General features: G+C 54.7%; 1 protein-coding gene across 7 annotated transcripts in view; it reads right to left on the bottom strand.

Annotated features, from left to right (window-relative positions):
- The window catches only part of SH3PXD2A (SH3 and PX domains 2A), a 227,367-nt gene that overhangs the window by 68,767 nt on the left and 142,594 nt on the right, over positions 1 to 16,006 (bottom strand). For 6 of the 7 annotated variants that reach the window (XM_032880869.1, XM_032880887.1, XM_032880879.1 and 3 more), the window contains one exon: positions 7,683 to 7,711. In XM_032880869.1, coding sequence (XP_032736760.1) covers positions 7,683 to 7,711 — 29 coding nt within the window. Of the gene's footprint in view, positions 1 to 7,682; positions 7,774 to 16,006 lie in introns of those variants that run through there. The other variant, XM_032880922.1, reaches the window with a different exon arrangement.

Below are 16,006 nucleotides of genomic sequence, written 5' to 3'. Positions count from 1 at the left end.
AAATTCCTCACCCTGATTCCAGCCTCTGAGTCCTTGTTCATGCCTGGCCCTCCCACCAGGGGCAGCTGCCTAACCCCTGCACATCCCCAGCCTCCCCCATCTTCCTAGCCCTGTCCCCCTCTGGTTGACTCCCACAGCTTATGGATTGCAACCTAGCCTGTCTTGCAGTCGTTAATGAGTCCCTGACAACATCCTGCTTTCTCGGTTGAACCGTGAGCTCTGTGGGGGCAGTGACAGCAATCACTTAAGAGAAATGAAAGCCTCTAGGAGAGCTGCCCTCTGGATGAGGAGTGAAGGTGGCTTCTGTCTGCTGTGTCTTTGTCCCCCTCCTCCTATGGCTGGATAGGGCCTTTATCTTGGGGGAGGACAGTCCCAGAGGCCTTACAGACCTACTTTCTCTGCATTGTAATGGCCCTACTCACACTTCCGCCTAGCTCCAAGGCCTGGTGGCAATGTGACCAGTGGGGGACCAGTTCCGCCCACTCCTACCTTGGACAGACAGAGCCCCCTCTTAGGGCCTTCCTCTACAGGAGGAGGGTAGACAATCTTTATAATGACCAGTACTTATGGGCTTTAAGCAAAGCCACTTCATTAAAAACCAAATTCATCCTGTAAAGAAAACTTTTCCCCAATTAAGAATCCCTTATGACCAGTAAGTTCCCTTTAGATGTCTCAGTGTAATTCTCTTGGGGCAGCCCCCATCCCAGTCTATGGACCCTCCTCCTAGAGGCCTTCAGAACCCAAGTCCCGGTCACCTGTGGATCCCCTAGGCCTTGGCTCAGGATGGAACAGACTTCAGTGGAAGAGGTTTGGATCAGAAGGGCCAGATTCGAATCCTGGGTCTACCTGGCCAGGTGACCTGAGGCAAAGTTCCTTAACCTACTTTCCTGGTCTATAAAATGGGGACAAGACCACCTGTCCAGGTTGCTGCAAGGTTTACTAGCAATTATGAGATGGTGCACACTCTACCTTTTCCTGTCTGGTTGACAGGACCTGCTTCTTGGAGGAGGGCAAATAGCAAAGCCAGGGGTCTCTCCTGTTGGAGAGCTAGATACCCATGGGACTGCCTCCTATTCATAATAAAAACGAAGATAGGAGTTCAGGTTTCGGCGTCAGACGTCAGCAAGCATTTATTGTGCCAGGCACAGTCTTGGAGTTAACACTTCACAGGAAGTCACTTGTATTCAAGCCTCAAACAACCTGATGAATCATCGTTCCCACTGCACAGACAAGGAAACTGAGGCACAGGAAGTTAAGGACTCGCCTAAGACCACACCACTGGCAGGGTTGGGACACGAAGCTAAGTACTCTGGCTCCAGAATCCAGGTTCTTAACTCTATCAACGACTCCACAGTGGTTGGGTCTAGCTTCCATCTTCTCTGAGGTCAGGCCTCGGGCCTGGAAAATAAATGCTTCAAGTGGGTCTTTCAACTCACGGACAAGAGGGAAGACCCACTTCTCCCCTCCTTTCAGAATCAATCAATACTTAAACCAGTAACAGTGGCAGCCGCCATCATTGGGAGCTCGCTGTGTGCCAGGACTCTGCTACTTCGATCCTTGTGTTTAATGAGACCGACACTATTTTTACCCCCATTTTGCATAAGGGGGTAAAGGCATAAGGGGGTCTGCGGTTAGGCAACTGGCCAGTCACAGAGCAAACACACGGCAGAGCTGGGGTTCCAACCCTGTCCGTCTGATGCCGAAACCGAACTCCTGTCTTCAAGCATGCTTCTGTGCCCGGCAGAGGAACCCGGATTGTATTAACCTCGTCCAGTAATGCAGATTTTACGATCACTAAAAAGGAAGTCGGGCTGAACTCACTAGTTTTCCAAGGAAAAGTATAAAGTAAACAGGATTTCAGGAGGAACATCAACACTTGCCTGAAAGAACAAACTTGCCACACTCTTGAGCAACCTCATTTGCGTTCAGACAAGACGCAGCTCCTCACGGGACCGCTGGAGGGTCTGGAGCATCAGGCCCTCTTGTGGGACCGCAAACCGGGGCCAAGAGGAAACCGCAGGTTCCGTGGCCGCTGCCCCCCCTGGCGGCGAAACTCGGAACTCCACAGCCGGAACGGGGAGAGAGGCAGCTTCCAGAAGTGAGAGGGTCTCCGTCAGGTCTGAAGAGCACCCTCTGCTCAGGGGAGAGCCTGCTCCAGCCCCCTCTCAGCTCGTGGAGGAAGCCAAGCACCACGACTGGCAACAGGACCTCCCCACCACGGGGCCCGAAGCCCCCTCGCTGCATCACCTCCAGGGACCCTCCGCGCTTGGCAGTAGGTGGCAGCTCAGGCGTCATTTTAAGGGCGTGACGGCCAGTTTCACCGGTCAGCCTGGCCAGGCTCCAGTTCCCAGTTAGCCCAGGGACCCCACCACTCGTGCCTCATGTGCTGCTGTGGAAGGTATTTTGCAGATGTGACGAAGTCCATGATTCGTTTATTTTGAGTGAGATCATCTTAGCTACTTGGCCGGGGGTGCTCAGTCAGCTGAAGGGCCTTGGGGGCAGAGCTGAGGCTTCCTGGAGGAGGAGATTTCACCTGTAGACTGTGGCGCTGGCCTGCCCTTGGATCTCTGACTTGTAAGCCAATTCCTTGCGAGAAACTTCTCTATGAGTAGCTCCCCCTGGGTCTGCTTCTCTAGTTGCTCCCTGACCAGTACAGCAGAACCAGTGGGAGGGGTTCGGCCCAAGGTCACATGACTGGCAAGTGGGGCTGACTGCCGCTCCCCAGCACCCACAGGAACCGCTCGTGGCTTGGACCCGATCATCCAAGTCCAGGCCACACTGACGGCAGCTCGGTCTCCACTGCTGCTAGAATTCTCATGACCTCTCACCTATCTCCTTTCCTGGTCCATCTCCACTCACCAGTCAGAAGAATCCTTCTGAGATCTAAGTTAGATCATGCCCCCCATCTCCTCAGAATCCCTTAGTGGCTCTTCAAAAAGTCAAAACCCTTGAAATGGCCTGAGAAGCCCTACGTGGTCTGTGCTGCTTCCCCCACCCCTAGCTACCTCTCTGCTCTCACCTCCTACCACCTTGCCCTCCACTATTCTCCACCCCAGCCACAAACCTCCCTGCCATGCCTTGAGCATTCTCCCACCCCAGGGCCTTTGCACTGTCTAGGCTTTTGCCCTAACTACTACCCCTCAGGTACCCATGTCACTTCCTTGCTTCTCTCTAACAGGACATTCCTATATATACACAGTTCATCACCCTGGTGGACTGCAAACTCCTCGAGGACAGAAAGACCCATCCCTATAACCACAACACCCAACACAGCACCTGGACTACAGCTGCTGGCACTCGGTAAGGTCAGCGAAGTCTCTGGTCTCCAAATAAGCCATGCTCCGTCCTGCTGTCCCACCTTTGCCCAAGTGCTGTCCCTTGATCACCGAAGTTGCCTGTTCTCTGCCCCCAACCAGCCAAAATTGCTCCTCTTCCCAGATAATGTCCCCTGATTTGAGGCTGCAGAGAGCCTTCTGTCCTGACCCACCACTCATCCACGCACGTGTGAGCTTGAGCATTCAACCAGCATGGGGGGCGGGGGGACAACCCTGCGACTAGTGCAGGCCTGGCAGCAAGGTCTTCCCTCTCAAGGTGTTGGGACACAGATCACAGCCAAGAACACCCAAAAGATAGAATGTGGTCAGTAATGCACATGGTGATAGGAGGGGGCAGCTAAACACTGGAGAATCAGGGCTTCTCTGAGGTCACAATTAAGCCGAAAATGTTAAGAAGGGGCAGCTGTGTGAAACATCAGGGGAACGGCATTCTGGGCGGCAGAACAGCCAAGTGCAAGGCTGGGTGGAGAGAACAAGCTTGTTGTGTTTAAGGAACGGAAGGTGAGAGGCAGGACGGTGCAGAGGGTGGGGTAGGAATGTGGGGCTGGGTAGGCAGAAAAGGGTAGAGCCTGGGGCGGGACAGCAGGCAAGGGGCTAAAGCACACAGGGCTTGTGAGCCGGATTAAAGAGCTTATTCTGCATAGGATGGGGCAATTTAAGCAGAAAAGCACATGATTTGAAACTTGAAGAGCTCACTCTAGCTGTGGTGTGGAGAACAATGTGGAGGGGCAGGGGTGGGAGCAGACAGATCAGAAGAAAGCTGAGGTCTTCCTGAAGAGAAGGGAGCTTCCAACATGGTATGATGGTGGAGGTTGGGTTGGCAGGGGAGAGAAAGGAAGGGGTCAAGGGCCCCTTCTCGATGCTGGGCCAGGGCAAGGGCATGGATGGTGGGTGGGATGGGGAAGATGTGGGGAGGAGCTGGTTCAGTGCAGGGAAGGAGCGAGCAGAGAAGTCTGAGGCTATACTGCCTTCCAGTTTCAAGGTCACTGGTCCTGCCACTTCCAAGAAGCTGTAAGCCGCCTGAGAACTTTCTTGCTATCGACTCCACCTTCCCCGGGCCTGGCTTCAAGTCTTAGATCTATGCTCAAGAAGAGACACCTCGGAGGAGGAGACCTGGGGCTTTGGGGACTAATATGTGAAAAGTGATGACCAGGGAACAGCACCCATGTTCTCTGAGTGACTCTGGGAAGCTCCGTGAAATTCATTACGGAGCAGGCTGAACATGGAGCCCTAAACATGGACTCAGATCCTTACTTTGCCACGGACTGGGGGCAGCCAACTTCTCAGAGCCTCAGTGTCTCATCAGCAAAATGGGAATCCCATCACTCATATGCAATGAGCCTCTGGACAGCAAATAAGAAAACATACATGAAGTTGCCAGCCTCTAGGGGATGATCAATAAATAATAGGGGCTGGCACTTTGGGAGAGCTTTCTAGGCTACAGGCAGTGTTCTAAACATGTTCACAGAGATTAGTTTGTACAATCTTCATGATAACCACATGAGGTGTGTATTAGTCAGTGTTCTCCAGAGAAACAGAACAGAATGTGTATATATAGAGAAAGAGACTTATTTTAAGGAACTGGCACACGTGATTATGAGGGCTTGGTGAGCCCAAATCTGATGGGGTAGGATAGGATGGTAGGCTGCAGACTTTGGTGCAGTTCAAGTCCAAAGGGAGTCTGGTAGCTTGATTCATTCTTTTGGGGGGAGGTCAGCCTTTGTTCTATTAAGGTCTTCAACCGATCAGAGGCCAACCCATATTATGGAAGGTAATTTTTTTTTTTAATTTCTTTTCAGCGTAACAGTATTCATTGTTTTTGCACCACACCCAGTGCTCCATGCAATCGTGCCCTCTCTAGTACCCACCACCCGGTTCCCCCAACCTCCCACTCCCCACCCCTTCAAAACCCTCAGATTGTTTTTCAGAGTTATGGAAGGTAATTTCTTTGACTCCAAGTCCAGCAGATGTCCATCTCATCCAAAAACTACCTTGACAGAAACATCCAGAATAATGCTTCACCAAATATCTAAATAGTATGGCCCACCACTGACGCATAAAATTAGTCACTACAGGTGGGTATGGATACTGTCCCCAATTTACAGAGGAGCGAACAGGCACAGAGAGGGTAAGAAATCTGCCCAAGTTCCCAGAGGAGGAATAGCAAGGCTTGACATTCCTGCTGTCTGGCTCCAGAACTTGCACTTTTAACCATGACACTAAGTGGCCATCATCATAAGCCAATGTAAATTAAATTTCTCTCTCCATCCTTTTCCTGGCCTGAGAGTAGAAGGCAGAGAAACCAGGGGAGGCCCTCCCTGGGTAAAGCAGCCTGGGTGGAGCCCTGCCTTATTTAGGAAGCAGCACAGAACCTGAGCCTCGGAGATGGGGGTGGGGGGAGATGGACGGTAGGGGGACCTGAGAGGTTATCTGGTCCCTTGACTTTCTAGAGGGGAAACTGAGGCCCAGAGTAGAGAAGGGACTCACCCAAGGTCCCAGGGCTTCAGAAAATACTGATGATTTCCAACTTATACTTGAGTTATTATGTCCTAGGGGCTACCCTACATGAAGTCCTTTAAACAGCTACATGTGAGGTAGATAATATGTAGAAAATGAGGAAACTGAGGCAGAGTTTAGAAACTTGTCTAAGGTCATGCAGAGCAGAATCTGAGCCCAGGCACAGCTAGTACACTAGACCTCTGAGGCCCAGGCAAGGCTCTTGGGTGAGGGTGGGAGGTGCTGAGACAGAACACAATCCCAAACCTGCCCCTCCTTCCCAGTTCTCCCTGCCCCACCCCCAGCTCTGACTGCAAGTAACAGGGCCCATATGCAATATACAATTCCTCAGGTTCCTAATGCACCCTCTTCCTTCTGTTCAAGCAGGAAATATCCTTCTGCACCAGTGGGTGGGCAGACCTGAGACTCCCCCACCCCGCCCAGCTCATAGGCACATGCACACTCATCTCTTTCCACACTAGACACCTCCCAAACAGGGACACAAACACGCATGAACACAGACTCTAACCAGATACATCCTAACACAGTGGCACACACACTCAACACCCGAGCGCCCTAAGGAGTTAACATACGCTCACGGCATACAACCGGGAAGACCCACACATGTCCACACACAGCCCCACCTACACACATGCAACCCCCCCACAACCCGTACATAAACCAGGGTACAACCTTCCTGGTCCCAAGAAACATATCAGCAAGCACTTGCACACACAAAACATACCAAGCCATACTCAGAAACACACATGACATACAACTCCATGTATCCCAACTCACATTCTATCCCTCATATATGGGCGCACACACCTCTGTGGATCTGTAGGTAAAGGCACTTGAACGGGTATCTTCCCAGGGGACTGACAGCTGGAGCCACGTGTTAATACATACTCCCACATCCCCGAGTGCCAGAACCCCCAGATGGCTGCTGGTCCCCAAACTCACCACCCCCATAAATACGGGCAACACATATGTCAACACAGATCGCTCAGTCTGCCACCTCCCCCCTGCCGCCCCCACCCCCGCCCCCCCGGCCCCGCCGCCAGACACACAGTCCTAACTCGTAGGGACCACCCTTCCCCAATGACCTATGCGTCACCCAGGCATGTGCAGAACCCCGCCTCCCCCACCCGGAGAGAATCCTTCTCTGACCCCAGCACACAGCGTCGGAGGACTCGCCCCGCCTCTCTCCCTGTCCCCATCCCCTTCGCAAACTCCCGGCGGACCCCGGCACCTGTCAGGCCAATGCCAGGGCGGGTACCCCCCTCCCATCCCGGCCTCTGCTGGGATTACCATACAGCCCCCACCTCCGCAGCAATGAGAAAGCGCTTAGAGGTGGGGGAAAAGGAGAAGGTTTGCGTTGCAGGCGTTAAAAACTCACAGCCACTCAAGTAGGACCCCCTTTTCGGTCCAGGATCTCACCTTCGCACGGGGAAAACCCTGCGTCTCTGTTAACCCCCTCATCACCGCCGCACCACCGGAAGGACCCAAGAAGTCACAGCAGTGCCCAGTAATAAGGCACAGCAGCCCGTGGGGGGTGGGAGCAGGAGCCGGCCGCCAGGGTTGCGGGGGGGCCCTTCATAAGATACCCCCACATCCTCCCATGCATCCACCCGCATTCCCACGGGGAGAGCCTGAGGGGCTCCGTGGGAGAAGGGGAAGGTGAGAGTACCAGAGAGCTTAGGGGCCATGGGCTGGAGAGGGGGCCACCTGAAGGGAACACTGGGCGGCCGGCAAGGACAAGCCCCCCTTAAGTCCTCTGCAGGATCCGAGAGGCGCGAGCCCCAAGCGGGAGGGGAGGTTGGAAGGAAAAACGCCCGGAGGCTCCCTTACCTGATTTCCTCTTGGAACTGCCATAATCCCTGAAAAAGAAGCAACAACAGATAGACATGGTTAGGGCCGGGTAGGGCGCGGGGCTGCGGCTGCGGGGAGCCCACCGGCCGGCTGCGGTCGGTCCCCGGCACCACCGCTCATGTGATCCCAAGCGGCCCGCGAGCCGCGCGCTCCGCAGCCGCACGCACTGCGCGCCGCGCCTGCCCGCGGGTCCCCCCGCCAGCCCAACCCCGGGCGCGAGCCTTGGGCCCCGCCCCGCCCGCACCCCTGACCCCGCCCCGCCCCCGGCCGGCCAGACAAGAGGATCTGGAGGGGGGAGGGGGCGGGGGATACCTTCCCGGTCCTCAGCGGGTGGGGGAGGGCGGGGCAGGTTCTCACACTTTGTAAATAGGGAAACTGAGGCCCGGGGCGCCCGCGCCCCTCCCCTGCAGCGCTTCCCCTCCCAATTCTTTGCACCGCTTGCTCATGCCCACTCAGATTTCCAGTCACGACTGAAATGTCACCTCCTCAGCGTGTCTTCCCCAACATCCTCCCCATCTCCTCCTCTCCTCTGCATAATTACAGATTTGTGTGACCCTTTGATGAAAGTCTGCCCCTGCCCTGGACCCAAGGCTCTCTGAGGTCACACTGTGTATTGACTCCTCCTATTACTTCCCCTGGGCCTGGTGTAGGTGTGGAGATATACCGACTGCAGGCTGAATATTGAACAGATGTGGCTTTCACCTTAAAGGCTCGGGCTGGGAAACTGGAGGTTCAGCAAGCCGTGAGGGAGGGCACAGCACAATTCGAGGGTAACTGTGAGGCTAGGAATAGTAAGAATGGAGCTTGAGCTTCTGAGGGAGAACTGGGTTCAAATCTCGTCAATGGCAATAATTCAACACCTCCGAGCCTCCTTTAAGCTGCCCTGGACTAAGCCCGGCTGGGGCCTCCCCATCCCTCCAGCAAGGAATTAACCCAGGCTCGGGATCAGGCTACTTCCCAAACCCCGCCCTTGTTCCTGCCTTTAGCCCCTCCCACCACCGCTGCCTTTCGCGAATCATTCCAGGAGCGTCACAGGCCTCTGAAATGCTTAAGGTTCCTTGAGTGCTCAGGAGAGGCTGGCTGGAAATCTATCTGGAGACTAGAGGAAATGCCTTTATTTTCCCTGGGGGGATCAAAGAAAATGCCAATTGCCGGACTTTGGTGTAAGCGAACTGGTCAGCTAGGTCTGCCAGCTGGAAAGAAGTGATTTCGTGGGGGAAGGAACAGCAGGTTCATAAGAAAGGCCGTTAAACTCATGCAGACTCCCTGATTCTGGAGGTCTGGGGGGTAGCCTGAGCTTTTGGGGAGTTAAGCACCAAAGCGATTTGCTTGCACAGCCCAGGGTGAGGGGTTCCGCCTCTCCTAGGCTCCTGAGTTTTCTAGTTTGGGCTCAGACCCCCAGTGATTCAGAAAGGGGCTGAGGCCCAGGAACCGCATTTCTGATACCTTCCCCCTACCTGCCCATCTTAGTTTGAGAACTCCCCTAGTACTCCATGCTTCTTTCAGACCTCACATCCACACTAAGAGGAAGGTCCTATCACTCCCATTTTACAGATGAAGAAACAGAGGGTGAGCCACTGCCCAAGACCATCCAACTTGGGAAAGAGCAGTGGTGTATACACCCACCTGCAAGAACGGAAACGGCAGGGTCCATGGGCTGGAGGTGGACCTGGTAAATCTGCTGCGTTCGAAAGGAGTTAGGAAGGTGGGGAGTTCCCATCTGTTCCCCAAGCCTGACCTGGCAGGGCAGGCAAGCTCGTGTCCCTAGGACGGAAGGGAAGAGCAGGACAGACTATCCTGGAGTGCCTGGAGCTCAGCTGCAGGGAGAATTCTCCGTGGAGAGGAGAGTGTTAGTTGGTGGCTATGTCCTGCCCAGCCGACTTGCCACTCCTGGGGAGGAATTGATTCTCAGGCTTTTTTGCAGAGTGAGAGAGGCCTGGGAAAGGAGCTGTGTTCCTGCCGTTCCTGCAGGAGAAGCCCTCAGGGGCCTAGGAACACAAGGGCCCGCTGACCATCCACAGGCTGCCCAAGGTCCTGGTGGGGACGGCTTCCTCTCAGTGCCATAGCCACCTTCCTCCTCTCTCGTTTGTGCAGCTGCCGGCTCCCCAGGATTCGCTTTCAGCTTGTCAACAGCACCAAGAAGGGAGACAGGCAGGTCATTATCGGGTGACAGGGGGGCACACTGAGGACTGGAAGCAGGAGAGGGACATAATTCCCAGGTGCCGAGTACCTCCTCTGTGACGTGCCCAGGTCAGCCATAGTCAGCTCGGTTATTCAATAAGCTTATCTGGGGAGCTGGTTACAAATTCAGATGTGGAGCCCCCCTAGCTCCCCCACCTCCAACCACACTGTCTGCATCTCTGACAAGTGTTGGCTGAGAACTCCACCCCTTCCCTACAGGCAGGAGGGGTACCGGGCAGCACTATACCATTGTCACCATCAGGACCCAAGCCACCACTAAGAAACTTTTCTGCTTAGTAAGAATGATGTGCTTGCAGTGCCAGAGAATCTTCCAGACAGATCCCCTGGCCAGCCCTTCCTTTAACCAAAGTATAAGCCCCTCCCACCTGGACCCCACTTTAGGAGGTGATGAGGTGGGCAAAGCTTAGAGAAGCTGACAACTTGTTCAAGGTCATACGATGAGCAGGGGTGAGGCTGGGATTGGGCACTGAGAACCCAGGCCTTCCTCCGGTGCTCAAATCCTCAAACACGGCCACCCTAGAGCTATGGGTGCAAGGAAGGGAGGGGAACAGCAGGTCTGTGGGGGTCTGAGAAGCACCTGGGTCAATGGAGGGGAGGCTCCCTGGCAGTAGGGGTGGCCGGGCTGTGACTGACTGGTGGGAGAGGCCAATACAGGAATGCCTCACAGGGCACCTGGCCTCCAGCCCAAGCAGGCATGGCCCTAATAGGAAACCTCTTGCAGGTTTCTGGTTGGGCACTTTTGAGCAAAGGCGTTTTGTATTTTCAGCCACTGAGTATGCTAGGCACTCCCTGATCCCTCACATATCAGGCATGGTGAGGGAAGGCAGGGGGTGCCCACCTCCAGCTGCCCTAGGCAGGACTGCAGGCCCCTCTGCTGGGGTTCAGCACCCTAGCAACTCAAGATCCCTTCCCACACTCCACCATTCCCCGGCACCCCCCCTCACCCCCAGGCTCCAATTCTTGCCCCCAGCTGGTGCTGATTGCCCCCACCCTGCCGGGGATTCTACCCAGGCACGTCCCAGTCTAGCTCCCTCCCAACCTGCTGCTGAATCACTATATGCCGGGGAGCCACAGGAAGCAGAAGGGGAGGGGAAGGCCCGTCTCCCTCCAGTGCCGTCAGAAGCTAATGTAATTGCAAAGGCTTCCAGGCTGTATCCTGACTCAGTTCCATCAGCCTTCTCCTCAGCTGGTACTGAGGATGACTAAGACCCCAGGTACAGTGACCGGGCCATGCTAGCAGACTGGGACAGCTGGCCAGCCCCTGATCCATGGGTCTGGCCTGCTTGGGGAGAGCGGTGCAGAGTTCCTTCAGCACAGCACCATGCCCCTCCCTCATCTCAACAGGGACTCCTGAGGCCTCCCCCGCCCCTCCCCCACAATCTCGGGATATAAACAGTTCATCTCCTGGCCCTGCTTCTAGGAACAGGGACAGGTTCCAGAAGCAGACAGAGCCCAGTTCAACCCTCTGCTACGTGCTAACTGGTTGGCCATCTTGAGCCTCTGTTTCTCTATCTGTAGAATGGGGATAATAACAGTACCTTAAGATTCAGGGAAGATGAAATGTACAGTATGCATAAAAAGGCTTAGCATAGTGCCCCGGCCCAGAAAATACCATATAAATTGTCTTTGTTATCTTTCACATCTGGAACTGACCCCACCTCAGTTGCTACCCAATTGACAAAGGCTTGTTTAAACTTGGACCTCACCTTGATGCTGGCAGCATAGTACCCAGCAGGGGCTACTCCAACCCCGTTTGCAGAGTTTTGGGCTTTCACAGACACAAAACAAGCACTACTCTCTTCTGAGCATGCCCCCCCACCCCCAGAAAGACCCCGTTCCCCATGCACTGAACATCTGAACAGGGCCCATCTGGCCACAGTCTTATTTTCAGGGAGACACTGACCCCTAGGAATCGGCATGCCTGGACTCACTTATCGGGTGCCTTTAACCTTCCAGAGTGGCTTACTCCCTGAGCCCCAAGCCACAAGGCATAAAGGTCCTGCATTTTCATGCTATGGCTGAAGGGGGGCAGTCAAGCTTCATTTCCTCCCCCTTTCCCCCGACTTTAATTTCTCTTGGTAAGGTCTGCTGCTTCCTCCGACAACCTTCTAGTTAAGAGGATGGGCTGGAGACAGCAAAGGGCACAAGGCTGGAGCAGGGAGCGGGGGAGGCAATTAACAATTCCTACCTACTGGTCACCTGTCTTTGCACAAGCCTTCCACTCCTGCCCTCCCCTGAGAGTTCCCGGCATGCAAGGGACCATCGGTGCCCTGAAAGAGGCAGGGGTGGTGGGTTTATGAATAGGAAGACTGAGCTCCTGAGGCCTTCTGAGTTTTGCCCAGCCTCCCCAAGCTGCAGTGACATTCCTGGTGGGGTACTTCCCACCCTGAGGCCCACTGGGGAGCGGGCTACAAGAAGGGGATGCTTGAGCAGTAGGCGAAGGCTCTTGCTGGGGGAAAGGAGGCAGCCACCCCGCCCATCAGGGTCCCGGGGTGGGAGGCAAAGCCTGGGAGAGCCACTGAGCGTCTGGCCAGGCCAGCTCTGCAGAAGGACGCAGAGTCCCTGCCAGGTGGAACTGAGTCCTCTGCTGCCTGCCACCACCTCTCCCTCCCGTTCTTGCTCCCATTAGAGAGTGCCCTGGCAAGGAGGACGTGCACGCAGGAACTTCAAGCCTGATGTTCTCACCCTCCTGTCTGCTGGCTGACATTGGTCGCCTGTCTGCAGGGCCTGCTGCTGCTTGGAACTGCTTGAGAGGCCTGCTGGCTGGCCAGATGGCTGGCTCTGGGTGACCTTGAGAGCCCAGAGGTCTCAGGGGACCTGGGTGGGGCCTGGACTACGGGGTCTGGAGTGAGGGTATGCAGCCGTGGCCAAGACAATGACACAGAACCCTTGAGATGTGTAACGATGACCTTGACTGCCCTTATCTGCCACTAAGCTTGTTTTCAGCTCCTGACGTAGGATGCTTGTGAAGGCCTGGGCAGGTACAGGAGAAACACGACCTGCTCCGGCCTGTGAGTTTAGGGAGAAGTTGGGGGAATACAAATAACCTGCATAGTGAGAAACCTAACGTTCTGAGACATTCCAAGAAGCACAGGAGTGGTTACATTCCAAATGCAGAAAAAAAGAGAGATCCGGGGCTGCAGAACATCTAAGACAGGCTTCCAGGAGCAGTGGGCTTTGAGCTGAGACTCAAAGGATCAGGGGTATTTGGATCCATGCAGAGAGTAGAGGGTGGAAAGCTCTAGAATCGGGAACAAGCAGCTCCAAATGGGAGTCGAACTGGGGAGGGTGGGTAAGCAGATGGACGGGCAGGGAAAGGCCAGGCTGGTGGGGGTAGGGGAAGGGGCAGAGGGGGGTGTCAATGTCCCTCCGTGAAATCCGGAAGATTTCAGAGTCAGGGAGGATGTGGTCAGAGTGTCACTGGAGGAAGATTTTTGTTAAGAGGCGAGGCAGGTGGGAGAGCGCTGGTGCCAAGTCTGGCCCTGACATCAACAGACCCCGGTTCTGGGCCCAGCTCTGCCCCAGCGGCTGGTGCAGCAGGGCAAGCTGCTTTAACCTAACCCTTTCAGGGAGCCCTCCTGCACTGTCGAGGGGAACGCAAGCTCATGCAGCCACTCTGGAAAACAGCATGGAGGTTCCTCAAAAAGTTGAAAATAGAGCTACCCTATGACTCAGCAATTGCTCTGCTGGGTATTTACTCCAAAGATACAAACGTAGTGATCCAAAGGGGCACATGCACCCCAATGTTTACAGCAGCAATGTCCGCAATAGCCAAACTATGGAAAGAACCTAGATGTCCATCAACAGATGAATAGATAAAGAAGATGCGGTATACATACATACACACACACACACACACACACACACACACAATGGAATATTATGCAGCCATCAAAAAGAAATCTTGCCATTTGCAATGATGTGGATGGAACTAGAGGGTATTACGCTAAGCAAAATAAGTCAATCAGAGAAAGACAATTATCATATGATCTCCCTGATATGAGGAATTTGGGAAACGAGGCAGAGGATCATAGGGAAAGAGGAAAAAATGAAACAAGACGAAACCAGAGAGGGAGACAAACCATGAGAGACTCTTATTCTTAGGAAACAAACAAACTGAGGGTTGCTGGAGGGGAGAAGGGTTTGTGGGGATGGGGTACTTGGGTGATGGACACTGGGGAGGGTATGTGTTGTGGTGAGGGCTGCATGTTGTATAAGACTGATGAATCACAGACCTGTACCCCTGAAACAAATACATTATATGTTAAATAAAAAAATAAAAAGAGGAAATAACAATAGCAAATAAACTAATGCCTTTCAAATGACAGGCTCTGACCCCTTATTGAGTTCTGAAACCATCTTAATATGTCCCAATAAGCATTTTAAAAAGATAGACAAGGGGCACCTGGGTGGCTCAGTGGGTTAAAGCCTCTGCCTTCAGCTCAGGTCATGATCCCAGGGTCTTGGGCTCGAGCCCTGCATCAGGCTCTCTGCTCGGTGGAGAGCCTGTTTCCGCCCTCCCCTACCCCGCCATCTGCCTCTCTGCCTACTTGTGATCTCTCTCTCTGTGTCAAATAAATAAATAAAATCTTTTAAAAAGATAGACAAAACGATGGTGTCAGTCATGGCGAGATCAGTATTGTCTTGTGAAACCTGTTTCAGGTGCACACCTGTTAACTTGTCTGTGTTGGGTCATGATGGGAAATTTGTTACTACGGCAGAAAAAGTCTTTAAAAACACCGGCAAATGAACGCTTGTGGCCTGTCTCCCCAGCCCTCGCGCGCGGGTTCTCCCCGGGGCCCTCGCAGCCTACTGATCCTCTGTGAAGCCGACCCAGCGGGGCACGGCATGTTGGTCCAGACGCTGAGAGAGGAGGGTCTGGGCAAAGGAGCTTCAGGTCAGCTGAGGTCGGAGGCAGGCTGGGGGATGGTCCCGCCCCACTCAGCCCCTAGCTGGGGCTCTTTAGGTTTTTCAGAGCCTTTGCAAGGAACGGTCCTGCAGGGCAGCGACCTCCAGGGAAGACAGACAGAGGGGGCATGAATGCTGTTCTTTGCCCCCGTTCGTGCCCTGATGTAAACTGTGGCACTGAGGGCCCTTGTGTCCAACAAGAATCCGTCCTTTCTCCACAGGATGTGTTTTCCAGGGTCCTGAGAATGGGCCCCATTGTGGCCATGTGGACAGTCCAGAGAGGCCGGAATTCCTGCCCTGGGCAAAAAAGCTGAATTCCTCGGGAGGGAAAGGGTCTCGCACCCCTCCCCCCGCCCCGAGCTGAGTCCCAGGGAGGCCCATGCCGGGGCTGTGGCACACCCCAGAAACCTCCCAGGCCTTGTGCTTATCTGCCCAACATCCCAGAGCATCTCAGCAGCTGTCCCATCCACAGCGAAAAGACAAAGCGCTGTCTGTCTGTCCTCTCTGACTGGACTAACCATGCTGGGCAAAGGCCCCGAGCGCGCTGCCAGCCCGGGGACAGCTCCACAGCGTCCAGGCCTCAGAGCAGAGGGTTCAGAGTGTGGGTGGGATGGAGCGTGGTTCAGCCATTTGCCACGTTGTGCCACAGGCAAGTTACTTAACCTCTCTGCACCTTCAGTGGTCCAGGGGAGACACAAATATCTTTGTGGGGGGGATGACCCAAGATCACGTGCAAAGCTCTTAAAACAGAACCGGCATGTGGTGAGAAGGCTGGCAGAGTCTGTCTTCACAGCAGGGGCTCGACTGAGTGTGGATGGCGGCCAGGATATTGGGGTGCCTGGCTGGCCTGTCCTCGTGGGTATGGACTTCATAAGAATCTGGCCCTATGGCCTTATGGCCCAGGGGGCCAGCTCAGAGCCCTGAAAACAACGGGCCACTGGGTCTCCACCTGTGTGTGTGCCAAGAAGTCCCACCTCGATGGTGACTGACAAGCAGCCTGTGAAGGACAGGGAGGCTGCGGCGCAGGCACAGAGCTGGCTTCCTGGAGGGGACATGAGGCCGCTGAGCCCACTGGCCAGAGTCTGAGCCTCCCACAGGCTGCCTGGCCATGGGTCTCCCCGGACTTCTGGGGACAGCAGGCCAGACCTGGGGAGCCATGGAAGGGGCAGTGACAAGCGCTGTGCTGGGGTTCA

Source organism: Lontra canadensis, unplaced genomic scaffold (assembly GCF_010015895.1).
Source record: "Lontra canadensis isolate GAN:19392208 unplaced genomic scaffold, GSC_riverotter_1.0 scaffold3, whole genome shotgun sequence".
NCBI classification, from domain to species: Eukaryota; Metazoa; Chordata; class Mammalia; order Carnivora; family Mustelidae; genus Lontra; species Lontra canadensis.
Note: the sequence above shows the minus strand (reverse complement) of the source record. Positions and strands in the feature narration are given on the sequence as shown.